At 36.9% G+C, this 15311-nt stretch overlaps 2 protein-coding genes across 2 annotated transcripts; both read left to right on the top strand.

Annotated features, from left to right (window-relative positions):
• The first annotated feature begins 827 nt into the window (after window positions 1-827).
• On the top strand, window positions 828-1484 carry LOC140162883 (late histone H2B.L4-like). The gene has a single exon (XM_072186186.1). It carries the CDS (start codon window positions 911-913, stop codon window positions 1460-1462), a length of 552 nt encoding a protein of 183 aa, XP_072042287.1. The 5' UTR covers window positions 828-910; the 3' UTR covers window positions 1463-1484.
• An 8224-nt stretch (window positions 1485-9708) lies between these two features.
• On the top strand, window positions 9709-10815 carry LOC140162882 (late histone H2B.L4-like). Its single transcript, XM_072186185.1, has one exon. The coding sequence runs from the start codon at window positions 9760-9762 to the stop codon at window positions 10309-10311; it is 552 nt and encodes a 183-aa protein (XP_072042286.1). The 5' UTR covers window positions 9709-9759; the 3' UTR covers window positions 10312-10815.
• Window positions 10816-15311: the final 4496 nt, after the last annotated feature.

The raw sequence follows: 15311 nt of genomic DNA, 5'->3' as shown, positions 1-15311 counted from the left end.
TCTTTGTTTAAAATACAAAATTAATGGACTTCTTTCTATGCTAATATTACATTAGGCCGAGTAAAAAAACAAACATGTTTCTCGTCCGCGCCCTCCTCATTTTTTGAAGATTTTTCAAATTTCTTTTTATTTTGTAAACTTTCAGTTATAACTTGTAGAAAAAGATGTTTCAGAAGTTGAAACTTATTTTACGGTTTTGTAAATGCATAATACATCATTTAAGAAGAGTTTTGTGATCACTAGAGGGGTCTACCTCTCAAAACAATAAAATAAAAAGGGCCTCCTCTTTTTTCTCAGATATCAATCTGTATGTCGAATACCCGAAACATGGTGCCAAATACAGGTATTTAGCGTCGTTTTCCAATAAAAAATAAAAAATAAAAAGCCCCTCATTCTCCAAATTTTTAAAAACCCGGACGAGAAACATGTTTTTATTTTTACTTGGCCTTATTGTTTTAAAGAGAAAAAAAAGTATCCAAACAGTTGGGCGCCCATTCCTTTTTTAAAGGAATTTTTATTGTGTATTCAATTGTGTCATTGCCATATTGTCCCGGGATCTTGTATCCATTAATGTGGTGTTTGAGGACAAAAGCCAGTAGGCCTAATTGTTTAAATTTCCCATTCAGAAAACATACAATAGGCCCTACCAATTGTCCCAGTAACAATGCTAATGTGAATGGTTATTATGACTTATGGGGCGCATGATGGTAGGTTGAAGTGTTTAAACAAACCATGCAGAAAAGATGAACAAACAAACGCCGCGACAAAAGACACTTGAGATTGAATGATAGTTATTACATGATTAGTTGCACTGTCTTTTATAACAAGTTCACACAACCACTCGAGTATTCGAGTCGAATGCATGTGTATATTACTGTAGCTTACTGTGTTGCCAAAACAGACTCGAAACATGTCTCCCGTAAAATGTGGTACGCCTAAAGGTGCAAAGAAAGCAGGAAAGTATCGTGGAAAGTGGTCTCGTCATGCAGCTGGAATTGCAGGTAAAAGGCGTAGTCGCAGAAAGGAAAGCTACGATATCTACATCTACAAAGTGTTGAAGCAGGTTCACCCAGACATTGATATATCCAGCCGTGCCATGAGCATCATGAACAGTTTCGTCAACGACATCTGTGAGCGCATCGCCGGTGAAGCTTCTCGTCTTGCAAATTACAAACGACTCCTAATTACGATCGTCAATCGAGAGGTATTGAAGGTGTTGAAACAGGTACATCCAAACACTGGTATATCTAACCGCTCCATGAGTGTCATGAGCGATTTCGTCAACGAAATCTTTGAGCGCATCGCTGGGGACGCGTCCCGTCTTGCTAATTATCACAAGAAATCCAGGATCTCCTGCCATGAGGTAGAGACTGCTGTACGTCTTGTACTACCTGAAGGACTTGCTAACCGCGCTGTCAGCGAAGGCATAAAGGCTGTCAACAAATACACAACCTCGGAGTAAATGTGCTTTTCATAAAAAACAATGGTTCTTCTCCCGGGCGGATTCTTCTCGGAGACACACCACAACTTGCTTTATAGTTCCAAAGAGAGATCTTGACTATGTTCATGTCATCACAGGGATGCATATTAAATGATATAAAAAGACTAGCAGGATTCGTACTCTTCTGATGACAATTTAACCATGGACATGATGGATGCACTAAATCCTTGATGGAGCATTTCGTGATGGTATAAAGGTTCAACCCACGAAAACGCTTATTTCCAAATTTTCAGTTGATTCTGACATGTGAGTTTCTAATAATAATTGAACGTATACAGTGCTTTAACACCTAAAAAAGAAAGATGATTTGTATTGCCCTTTTCACCCTAAAATCTGAAAAAAATAGGGTCGCGTTTTCCTTGTTCATATTTCAATTTTCATATTGGTATCAAATCAAACATTGTTGTGAAAATGTTTTGCCTATTTGTAGTTCGTACTGCACAACTCTGATATATTAAGGGGGTACTACACCCCTGTGGTAAATTTGTGACTATTTTTGCATTTTTCTCAAAAAATAATAACACACTGGTAACAAAAGTTATGTATATTATTGGGGCAAGGATTCCAATTACTACACTAAAATTTCAGTGACTCAAGACAAGCGGTTCCGTATATATGATATATGATAGGAAATGAGGTACATCCTAGCGGTACCTTATTTCTTATCATAAATAACGTACCGCTTGCCTTGGGTCACTGAAATTCCAGTGTAGTAATTGGAATCCTTGCCCCAATAATATACATAACTTTTGTTACCAGTGTGTTATTCGTTTTTGAGAAAAATGCAAAAATAGACACAAATTTATTGAGGGGCGTAGTACCCCCTTAAAAACAAGCCTTAGAATATACATTTCTTGGCAACTCCCCCCTAGTCTGTAAAGGGCAATGCAAAATGTCTCTTTGTTTTAAAACATAATAGGCCATTGTTTAGGCCTTGTATTTCCGTCAGTCAACATACAGAATGGACGATGTCAATTCGAACTAAATCAACAAGAAAGTCACAAACTTGTAGTTGTGATTGTAAATAGACAAGCGGCTTGAGGATGACGTGGTAACCATGCCAGTCTTCATCTTTGTGTTCAATACCTAATCGCATGATCGATATTTATCGACGAATATCCGTGGAAATGGTAGAGGTAGCTAGAGGTGATCATCCGTATAAAAGGCCTATTCAGTGATTTGTTCATCTGGAGGATCGTAAAAATCACCAAAATTCAGATTATGGCACCTACATGTACCAGTTGGTACTGGTATGTTGTGTCATCGATGTGCATCATGTGCTAACATATATAGCCTGCTATTGCTTAAGCCGAAAACTGTGTATTAAAGACATTTTTATCAGTAATCTGTAATTTTACATGTATTTAAACTTTGTCAATAATGCTGTTCTCCTCATTTTTTGACAAATTTTTCATTGTACCTTATGACAATTTTAATGACTTATCCTTAATTTTTAGGCAACTTGTAAATTTTTTCACACTTTTAAATTTTCAGAATTGAAAACTTCCATGGCATACGGTAAAAGATTCGCCTAATTCCTTTTCCTTGGGGTAAATTTCATGTGCAAAGAGAGGTCCCTCGATCCCCGGGGTCTCTCCACTGAAAATCCGAACCAGAATTAAGGTTCTAAGCCCTTTGCCGGTTTAGGTTGTGCCTAAAATCGCACTTATAAGGGAACCCATGCATAGCGCCATTTATAGTCAAACCTTAAAACGGTCAAAACGGTATTTGGAATCAGCATGAAAAATGCATCAAAATGACTAGCCTGGTTCATTGGTTCTTAAGATAGCTTTTGATATTTTGAGAAAATATCTCAAAACTGAGACTTTCCATGTTGAAGCCCATGGCAAACATATACATACGGTATTTAGAGGATAAATGATAGGATTTTGTCTTTTGCCTATCAATATCGTGTCATAATGGATAGGCTGGCCAATATTTTGAGTAGTGGATGCCGGCGCAGCCGGTATCCACTACGATAAAATATTGGCCAGCCCATCCATTATGACACGATATTGATAGGCAAAAGACAAAATCCTATCATTTATTCTCATTCTTATTCAGTTTTAATGTAATTTTTTTTCCGAAAAAATAAAGTTACTTTTGTTAGGACATCCCCGTTGTTTTAAATGAACGAAACCATCACGAACATCTAAGCCGCCGAATCGCGTTCTTAGTTCTCGCACGTGTATTACGCCAACGCATTATCGCGCGATCATTGAGGAGCAACAAGCGTGCCGCCGTTGCGTGGCGGCGCGCGCCCTGACTAATATCACTATCAACTATTGTGAGATATTATCACAGAATTCTGTGGATATTATACACCTGAAAACCAATCAAATTACGTGAATTCTTTACAAGACGCACCCATTGAATAAGAATATAGCATTACCGTAATATTGTTATTATTGCACCCCTGTGCTACTAGCTGCTACTGTGTTGTAATTTCCGTTTGTAAACAAATCAGACCAAAATCGGCCAAATCTACAAGTCGAAAATAAACATGATGAAGGATCCGGGTGAAGGATAGTAAAAATAAAAAACATGTTTAGAGTCCTGGTGCTTTGAAAAAGGGAAGGAGGAGGGCTATTAATTTTTTTTTTTACGAAACTGCTATAAATATACCCATATTTAACGCCTTATTTTGAAGGCGTTTTACATGAAAACCACCATCACAACAACATGTTGTCAAAATGTTATTGTAACAAACATTTTTGCAAAATACTTTGTCAACACATATAGTGTGTAATTATTTTTTGAGAAAAATGCAAAAATGGTCACAAATTTACCACAGGGGTGTAGTACCCCCTTAAAGGAGTATTTCGTGATCCTAACAATCTCTTTTTATGGCATTTTTCAGTAGATATCCACGAAAAAATCTTATTCCAAAATGTCAGTTGACTCCGATTTTGCGTTTGCGAGTATTTCAATACATCCTTAGGCTGAGTTCACATACATGTAGAAGTATACGGTATACGGTATTCGCTATACGAAATACGCTCATTCGTTCAGGCTGAGTTCATATAGGAGTATACTATGTGAACTCAGCCTGATCGAATGAGCGTATTTCGTATAGCGAATAGCGAGTATGTCAGTTTACCCATTTTCTTCGTCTTATCAAATGCTTGTAACTTTACTTCTTGAGGTCACATTGCATTCAATGAGGTGTCATAATGTGCAGAATTAGATAGTGCATCTATTAAAAAATGAATTTGCCCACATATGGTTTAGGTTTTTAAAATTTGGACGGTATACGCTGCACTAAAATCGAACACGCGCGATTCCCACTATACTATACTATACGCAGGTATACGGCCCCCGGATACGGCCTTTTCGAATAGCTCTTATGTGACCCGGTACTATGAAATTACCTTGCTCGATTTAATCTATACGCGTGCACCTGCAAAACGTGCATCGTATATAATACCCGAATAGTATACTTCTATGCGATCGTAGCCTTATGTGACCCGGTACTATGAAATTGCCTTGCTCGATTTAACTATATACGCGTTCACCTGTAAAACGTGCACCGTATACCCGAATAGTATACTTCTATGTGAACGCAGCCTAAGGTCCAGGAAAATTAATGATATGTCACTATAGATTGTATAGATAATGTAGTATAACGATTAAACGATAGAGTGTAAATAAGGTAATAGTTAAATAACATATTTGTATTGTTTTATCAGACTTTGTAAATAATATACTCCAGTCGTGTATTAAAACAATGACACATTATTGTAATTATGAATTCGTAGATTGCAATGTGGGCTATACAATTATTATAAGAATCCGTAATTATATTTACACCCCACCCCCACCCGCCAAAAAACAAAATGTTTGTGTCAATGATACACTGCAAAAAATCGGGTGTTAAAAGGGTAAACACCGGTTGGAGTCTATAGAGGACCTCACCCAGGGGTGTAATTTTTTTAATACTTTTGCGTATTATTTTTGCACTCCTTCTTGGTGTCATTTTTGGTTGGAAATATAGGCCTAGCATCGATTTTGTGTCAGTATCCATTCGTCAAAAGTTAAACATAATTAGATTAATTAAAGTCATAATGTACGATCTTATGTGGTTATTTTTTTTTTCAAACCTGATTTTTTTGGCATATTTGTAATGTTTATACACGACCCAACTTTACCTTGTTATTCCAGCTCAAAATGGACAAAAACCATTCCCGATAATTATTACTAGTATTATTTCAGCATTTTGAGAAAGATGTCATATATTTTCGTTAAATTTTATCTATTCCAATTCCATTCTATCCGGGGGGCACTCACTAAAAATGGGTGACGGGGATGTGCGGCCACATTGACCCCCATTTTTCAACTTCCTCTCACCCAATGACTCTCACTGAATGACCAAATTTTCTTTCTTTTTTCATTATTTTTCAACAAAAATTCAAATTTTGATGAATTTTTGAAAATTATTTTGTATCAACTTTTATATCATGACCGAAAATTTGTTCCAGTCTCACTGAATGACCCCCTTTTTGGTCAGATTTTCCAGTCTCACGAAAAGATCCCCTTTTGCAGGCATGAAAACGGATCTTGAAAAAACAACAACACTGAAAACCATGTTCTTTTGCCATTTTCTGTGAATTTGATTCAGAAATAGGCTGAAAAACACTTGTCCGCACATCCCCGTCCAAAAGTCGAGTGCCCCAGGGGGGCATTCTATTTCCGGTTATATTTTAAATGACGTTTGTCATTTGTCATATGACATTTGTCATATTTTTTAACAAATGTTTGATGACATAAAATCGATATTTCACCAGACATCAAATTGAATTGATTTTCTGCCAACAAACATTAGAACTTGAACGGATGCTTGGATTCTACGTCGAATATTTAGGAGTAATTATGATCTTCTTTACTATTTTTTTTGAATATTTACTATGGCTCGTACCTCAGTCCGATAGAGTAGAGGCCCATCTCAAACATCTTATACCAAGTTCGGAGCTGAATCGGGAGGGTATTACGTATCCAATCGTTTTTGCGTCAATTTTAAGATATTGCAGGTCTAATAGTTTCACTGGGGTTTATGAGCTTTCATCTGCCACCAAAATCTGCATTTTTGATTTTTTGGTTGCAACTTATCCAGATTTTGTCCAGTGTGTTTTTTGTTTGTTTGTTTGTTGTTGTTATTTCTCCTTGTATTCTTGATCAATTTTTGCTTATATTTCTTAACACACTTTACACCGTAAATGTTGTTTGTCAGGTCAATAGAGCAATAACATGTCATAGTTAACAAATTAACTCCCCCATAGAACTCAATAGTAAACGGCTAAAGGTTTTGGGTGATTTTGGGGTCATCCCCCAAAAAAAAAAAAACCAAACAGAGAAGCCCAACCGACCGGCGACCCTACTTGAAAGATCCGCCCGCCCGTACATGTACACCAGGGATTTTTACGTGCGTCGCCTATATACTAAGCATTTTGAGCAAAGAATAACAAAAAGTTAAAATGTGGTGGAAATCAGGCGACAGATATATGTGACGTGTCATGTCAAAAGCAGACACTTTTGGGCAGGTTATCAATTTTGAGGTTTTTACATATCTTAAATATTAGAGATATTTTGCTCCACTACGCCGTTTTCCCAAATGAAATCGGACATTTGTAAGCGAAGTTATTGAGTTCGTAAGTTACGGTATTATAAAATTGGAAATTGAGATATCGGCCTTTAAAAATATTGTTGACAATGTTGAGAGACTGAGAGTAGGAAATACCTTGAAAAATATCTCAAAAAATACAAGATGCCGGTTATATTCTGGTCTGAAACTATCAGAAAATATTTTTAACATTAATAACATCACAAATTCGCAACAAACCCAAATTGTGAAAAAAATCACCCCGGCCAGATTTTGGCTATTTCTCCATTTACAATCCTGCCTAAAAGTGTCTGCTTTTGGCATGACACGTCACATATTTTTAAAATTATCAAGTCATACAAATTCTATACTAGTAGGCCCTAATTGTTTATTTCCCATGCAGAAACATAATAATTGTTCCAGCATGGAAGAAAGAGATGTGCGTCAATAGATAAACGGATTAGAACTTGGCCGATCGAAGTCGTTGTGGTTCCCTTTCTTCTATAGTTCCAGTAACAATGCTGTATAAATGGCTATGCACACTTGACTTATGGGGTGCTTGGATGGTTGAAGTGTTTAAGGGATCCAAAATGAGCGTTTATTGCGTTTCGACAGTATTTTTTGTGGGACATGAGAGCACCTCAGACCTATCGAATTGCATTCTGAATACGAAGCATGTCTTTCTGATATCAAATAATTTTCATTTTTTTAAATCACAATATAATACAAATTTTATGACAAATTATAAAAATTTGATATTTTTCAAATTTTTGATATATGTGACCGTTCACGGCGAATGAGCCGTAAATTCTTCCCCCGGTCAATTTTGTTTTATTTCATGTTTAACAAATATACATCATAAGCTTTAAAATGGTATACCATTTGACTTCAAACGACACCCAGAAGCGGGGTTATAGTTTGTTAAACTTTGCTCCTTCAACGACATTGAATAGGGGAGAGCGGGGAGTGTTCGCCCTATTTTTTTCTGACCAGCCTAGCGATGTCAATTTTAAGGTTAGGGATGACCTGATTAGCCCATGTGAAAGCCCTATGTCTTGGCTATATACGGCCACAATCCCAGAACTATAGGCCTTACAATAGCAACAGGATAGAGCAAACAAAAAAGTTTTACAAAGTGGCGAACTTGCCCCATATTGGGGCAGGTTCGCCCATATGGTGGGGTAAGTTCACCCAAATCACAAAAAAGGTTTAAACATTGCATAACAATAACATTATTCAATGCAAACATTTAGCAAGAGTACACAGGGCATTCATTCTCTTCTGGGGAGTCACAAAATTTGTTGCAGGGGTCGGGTCAGGGTAAAATGTAGGGGTCCAAAGTGAGCTTAAACGTATCATGTTTACAACTTTGGGGAGAAATGGTTTAGGACATAAACGGTGGTATGAGTAATACCGATATCACATAACTTTAAAAAAACATGTTTTCAGTAGTTTGACCTTGTTTAATGATTTAATTATCAATATTTTGCATAATACGCTGATGGGGCAGGTCCGCCCTCCAGTTTGGGGTAAGTCCGCCTGGGGAAGATATAGGGCGAACATGCCCCATCCTCAAAAGGGCGAACGAGCCCCTTGTGCACATTTTGTATTTTCTTCGGGGTATGCAAAACACAAATCGAATAAGGAGTTTATAACTGCATTAAATCTTTGACAAATCCCATATGTTCCCAATACAGATGTCCATTAAAACCATCTGTATTTATGTATCAATGATAATACAACATTATGAATGCAAGAAAAAATTACGTTTTGGTGTAATTTTTTTGTTTTGGCTGCAGTTCGATGAACACGTCCCTATATGTCGCGTAGCTAATATGAGAAGTTTATAATGACCTATGTCACCTAATTTTGCCATCACCAAATTCCCTGATAGCCGTAGTGCTGAGAAACAAGGGGTGGGCGAACCTGCCCCTAGGGCGAACACTCCCCGCTCTCCCCTACGACATTCGTACACATTTTACGCTGTAACTCAGAATACAATTTAGGGAATTTACGGCTCATTCGTGCTGTACGGTCACATATAACAGTCCTCGAAGTAAATTATATAAATCTAATGATATATTCTTAAAGTGTATGTAGCAGGGAGGAAAAGCCGACGTCAATTGAAAATTTTGACCTTTCATATTGAAGATATGGATTTTTTCCCAAAAAGACCTAATTTTTTTTGGTGTTTTGGGAAAAAAATCCATATCTTCAATACGAAAGGTCAAAATTTTCAATTGATCGTCGGCTTTTCATCCCACCTACATACACTTTAAGTATAAATCATCAGATTTATAAAGTTTACTTCAAGTACTGTTAAATATCAACAATATCAATTTTTAATGATTTGCCATAAAATGTGTATTAAATTGCGAATTTCAAAAATCAAAATTATTTGATATCAGAATGACATTCTTCGTATTCAGAATGCAATTCGATATGTCTGATGTGCTCTAATGTCCCAAAATAAATACTGTCCAAACGTTCATACCCCAGCCCTTAAACAAACCAGGAAACAAATGCCACAAACAACACTTGAAAGTCAGATAATTGCACTTCACTGTTCTCCAAGACTAGGCCCATCACAAGTCACAACACACACAACCATAACCAGGCGACTATTCGAATAGAGTGGACGTGTATACTCTCGTGTCTAAACATGACTCCCATAAAATATGGTAAAGGTGCAAAGCAGAGTGCAAACAGAGCAGGAAAGTACAGGCCTCGTCCAGTTGGAGTTGCTGGTAAAAGACGTAGGTGCAGAAAAGAAAGCTACGATATCCACATCTATAAGGTGTTGAAGCAGGTTCACCCAGACATTGATATATCCAGCCGTGCCATGAGTATCATGAACAGTTTCGTCAAAGACATATGTGAGCGCATCGCCGGAGAAGCTTCTCGACTAGCTAAAGACAAGCGACTGCTAATTACAATCGTCAACCTGGAGGTGCAGAAGGTTTTGAAGCAGGTTCACCCTAGGCCTAACACTGGTATGTCCAGCCGCTCCATGAGCGTCATGGGCGATTTCGTCGACGAAATCTTTGAGCGCATCGCCGGGGACGCTTCCCGTCTAGCTAATTATCACAAGAAATCCACGATCTCCTGCTATGAGGTACAGACTGCTGTCCGTCTTATACTACCTGAAGAACTTGCTAACCTTGCTGTCAGCGAAGGCATTAAGGCTGTTACCAAATATACAACCTCCAGGTAAATGTGCTTTTCATAAAAAACAAACGGCTCTTTTCAGAGCCACCACAACTCCAAAAAGAGATCTTGACTATGTTCGTGTCATCACAGGACCGAGTGTATAAAAATGACATTATTTTGACTAGAACTATAGAACTTTTCTCTTTGAGAACAAATCTTTGAAGGAGCATTTCGTGATGGTTCAATCCATGAACAATGTACATTGAATTTGTGAGTTCCTGATAACTGCATGTATAAAGTGCTCTATGCCTAACCAAAAGATTTGCATTGCCCCATTCGACCCACCCACCCTAAAATCCGAAAAAAAGGGTCGCGTTTTTTTATTGTTGTTCATTGGCCTATTTGAATTTTCATATTTGGCATAAAGAAATCTTGTGAAAATGTTTTGCCTGTTTGTATATTCGTACAAGAAAGAAAAGTAAAGCGGACGACCGACCCCCTAATTTACTTTTACAGCAATGCAGATTATTTTTAGGCATAATACAAGGCCATTGTTTTAGGCCTTGTATATAATTTCCGTCAGTCAACATACAGAATGGACGATGTCACAGAACTAAATCTACAAGTGTGTAAACTTGTATTGTTTAGTTGTGATTGTAATTGCAGACAAGCGGCTAGGGGATGGTGTCATACGCAAGCCGTGTTTTTAAGACAAATTCAGACATTTTTACATGAGTCTGCAATTTTACATGTATTTGAACTTTATTTTGTGCACACTTCTTTAAATATTCAAAATTTTCAGAATTGTAAATTTGCATGACCATATTATGTGATGTGATCAAGCAAAATCAGTCGGAAGTCGAAAATATTGATTTTGAGATATAGCCAAACACAGGAAATATTTCCTTTTGTTTCCTATTGTTTTAGAATTGTAGCTTTGCAAATGCTTGTTACAATCCAATACGAAATTGAAAATTGAATATGACCAACTTCAAACTGATTTTGCTTGATCATAAAAAAAACCCTAAAATTCCCAACGTTTATTCTCCAACTCTAAGTGTCCTATTTAGTATTTGCTTCCTTCCCTGGGTCACCCTGTACAATAGTTCATCACACATACACTCAAATATGATGCACATAATTTCTTTGTTTTATATATTTTTTTATTGTTTTAACAGTAATGTACCATTATTCTTCTAGTTTTGTATAAAACAATGAAACATGATTGTCATATAAATTCTAAAAATTAGAATTGATAACATTATATTGTGAAATCCACAATTTTACAATTTACCATCACAAAACTACTGCTGTACATTAAGCATAAAGTACTAAAGTATATTGGTTTTGGTTAAAATGTTTTAATAACATTTAAATGTTGGGTTATCATTAAGGTCATAAAAATGTTGAAACCACCCTTATAACAACACGTTGTCAAATTGTTATTGTAAAATACCTTTTTCATAAATATGTTTGCAAAATATTTTGACAACACTTAAATAATCTATGTTATGTTATGAGTGTTCAAAAATGTTTTTGGAATGTAATTGCAACCCTTTATTTAACTCAACATTTATATGTTTTCGCTTTGCTAGGTATTCTTATCTGCAATTATTAAACGCTTGAGAAAGTTCCTGCAATCTTATTGGTTCTTAGCCGTAAGATACGACACAATATAACACAGTTGACACCATATACTATACATTTGTACATGTAGAATGGTGTGCATGCTGTTGGGCGCAGGCACTTATGCTAGTTGCACCTTGCGTAATGCTTGATTGGCACACGCTTGTGTGAATTTATGCAAGCGTAAGTTGACTTGTACATTGTAAATAACAAAACCCAAATAATGTTCGCCTATTATAAGTCGAACAAACTTTAGTACACTATTGGCAAAATCGGGAGCAGTTTTGTGGTTACAAATTGTGCTATTCCAGTTGAAATCCATACACCCCCTATGGAAGACATGACCTTAATCTTCCACACAGGGAGTGTGAATTTCAAATGGGGTTACCTGAATGGGTGACTCTATTTGAAAGCTAAACTCCCTGTGTGGGAGGTTAATGTCATGTCTTCCATAGGGGGTGTACACATGGATTTCAACTAGAATAGATCCTTATATCAAACCATGTGAAAATAATTAGATACATTTGATCAACTCAATCATCATTCATTGATAATACGCGGATTTAGGGTTTCTCTACCGGAAGTCAATTTGTGCCGAAATTCCTTCCCACAATATGCGTATTGCATAACAAAGGAGACAGATTAACCTCCGAACTGTATCTATTGTTATGCAAAACGCTTATTGCATTGTGGAAAGGAATTTCAGCACAAATTGGCTTCGGTAGAGAAACCCTAAATCCGCGTATTCAAAGCTACAGTGCACACACACACCAAAAAAACGTTTGAAAAAGAAAGATTTTGTAAATAATAAATAACAATGGACAATTCCATTTTAAATCCACATTACCGCTGTGGAAGATTTAGCTAAAGTCTTCCAAAGAGGGAGTAGAAGTTCAGAATAGAATAGACAATTGGATAACTTCCATTTGAAATACTCACTCCGGTTGTAAAAGATAAAAGTAATGCCATAATAAAGGAGAATGGGTTTAAAAACTCTGACCAATTACATGTGAAAAACATATTCCCCCTGTGGAAGATGGTTCTAAAATCTTCCACAGGGGTATTGTGGATTTTAATATGGAATTGCCCATTACTTACTGTATGTAGAATGACACACAAGTTAAGATTTTAGATTTGTAGATGTAAAACAAGATTAGACTCAGCTCTACATCTCATCAATCGTGGGACTGTGAGATACACCCCATATATTTCTATGCATGCCAGGAAATCAGGGGAAAATTTAAATTATCTGGTTTGGTAGTCAAATTTTGTGTTTCATATATTTGTGCTTGATAATAAATAAAACACTGGACTGAAACAAAATCAAATATCGACTGTCTTTTAGTCTTGTAATGTGAAACTACTGTCAAACCTTTGTGGAATTCTATATAGAATTTGTGTTGGGAATAAAAATATCCGATCGTCTTCTTCTCTTTGAGGCCTCACATTATTTGATGAGGTCAAAGAAAAGTTTTAAACTAGTCAACAACACTCACGTTTATATCCAAATAATTCCATACTCCATGAGGGTGTAGACATCAGTCATTCACCATAAGTACACTGCTGATGACGGAGTATGGTTACTCTGGATTTATTTGGATAAAAACGTGAGTGTTGTTGACTATAGTGGGAATTCCAATTGAATGAATGCAGCTTTCAACAGCTGTACTTGATCCAACCGCGATCGCATATCGCGTATTTTAAACTACAACACGAACGCACGACCTTGGATTATACAATGCTAACCAATCACGAGTGCGTTGGCATGGTTCGATTCACTTCCGTGTTACTCACGCACAGTCGCACACGCTGGCGTACATCGCGCAGTGTACGCAAAAGTTCGTCACGCTATTGAAAGCTGCGTTCATTCAATTGGGATTCCCACTATAGTTTAAAACTTTTCTATGATGTCTACTACCAACCACAGCAGCTGATAGGTGTATCCCATCATGCTCTGCAGTACCATAGTAGAACTGCACATGCCATAGAAAGTACACAAAATCCCTCACTTCAACTCGCTTATATCAGGAGAGCTTCGACTTTTGTTTGAAAAAATATGATCTCTAAAGTATTGTGAAACTATCCATAGCTCTCAAAATCTAAGCAGCTCTTGTTTATATTTTGTATACATTTGCTATGGAGCATGCAGATAGACTGCAATGCATGATGGGATACTCCCTTTAGCTGCTGTGACTACCAACACATATAAATCTCTACACTCTTTATTTGTTGAGGGGTTTGAGCTATGGTTGGTCGGGGAACCCACCCAAACAATCCATTTTTCCATAGGCAAAGGCAGCCTTTGATTATATCGCCTCCTGCATCCAGAATCTTGGAAGTTTTTACAAAAAAGTATGTCTATTCTAGAAAACAAGTGCTTACATTAAAATTAAGTAGCTTTCAATATGAAAGACTTCAATACATGTGTATGTCCAATAATGATAGAAAAAGCCCAGGACTAACCCTATCATATACAGCCCAGATAGAGAGCTGTCATAATATCTATACCACAACTGAAAATGAGGGTCCTAACGTGTAAATTTGGATGAGTTATTTAGTGCATATTAACAATTTGTTGGCTTCATTTTATCATGGCGTAAGTTGTTTTTGCTATTTTTTTCTTCAAAAATTGGCACATATGTTTTCAATGATGTTCTCTTTCATTTTGCCAAGTCTCCGCAGCCAAAATTAGCTAATTCAATTGGGCGTGTGGTTACGCCACTTTGTATACACATTTTTATAATAGAAAACAAACTAAGAAATATCAGCAAAATGAAAAACATCTTTTCACATGTGGCAAATATTGAAGTAATGAAATAAAGATATCTACGATAGCACACAAACACACATCCATATAACCCCTTTAACTACTGTGTCTCGTCTCAAGTTGAGAATGCCATCGGTGCATTTTATATCATCAGCATGCAGTATGTGTAGTCACCGGCGGGATTAGATTAGCGAGCATGATTTGAAACTGCACATGGCTTTACGATCAACTTGAGATGCACTATAAATGGGCTATTCCAGTTGAAATCCATACACCCCCTATGGAAGACATGACCTTAATTTTCTACACAGGGAGTGTGAATTTCAAATGAAGGTACCTGAATGGGCAACTCCATTTGAAATCTACACCCCCTGTGTCATATCTTCCACAGGGGGTGTATGGATTTCAACTGGAATAGCCCAATATGAGTGATGCCATAGAGGTTAGACAAGAAGAGTGCCAACTCCGCCATGTTGTTTTTGACATGTCGCTTTTTATAAACTGCGCACAAAAAGTATCTGTATACTTAAAACAAAAGCTTAGGGGTACTACACCTTGCCCAATTTGTGCCCATTTTGCATTTTCTCAAAATTATAGCGCATTGGGGACAAGTAAGGTATGTATATTATAGGGGCAAGGACTACAACTACTGCACTGGAAATTTTATTTCA

This window comes from Amphiura filiformis, chromosome 10, assembly GCF_039555335.1.
Source record: "Amphiura filiformis chromosome 10, Afil_fr2py, whole genome shotgun sequence".
Taxonomy (NCBI): domain Eukaryota; kingdom Metazoa; phylum Echinodermata; class Ophiuroidea; order Amphilepidida; family Amphiuridae; genus Amphiura; species Amphiura filiformis.
This window is presented reverse-complemented; position numbering and strand designations above follow the sequence as displayed.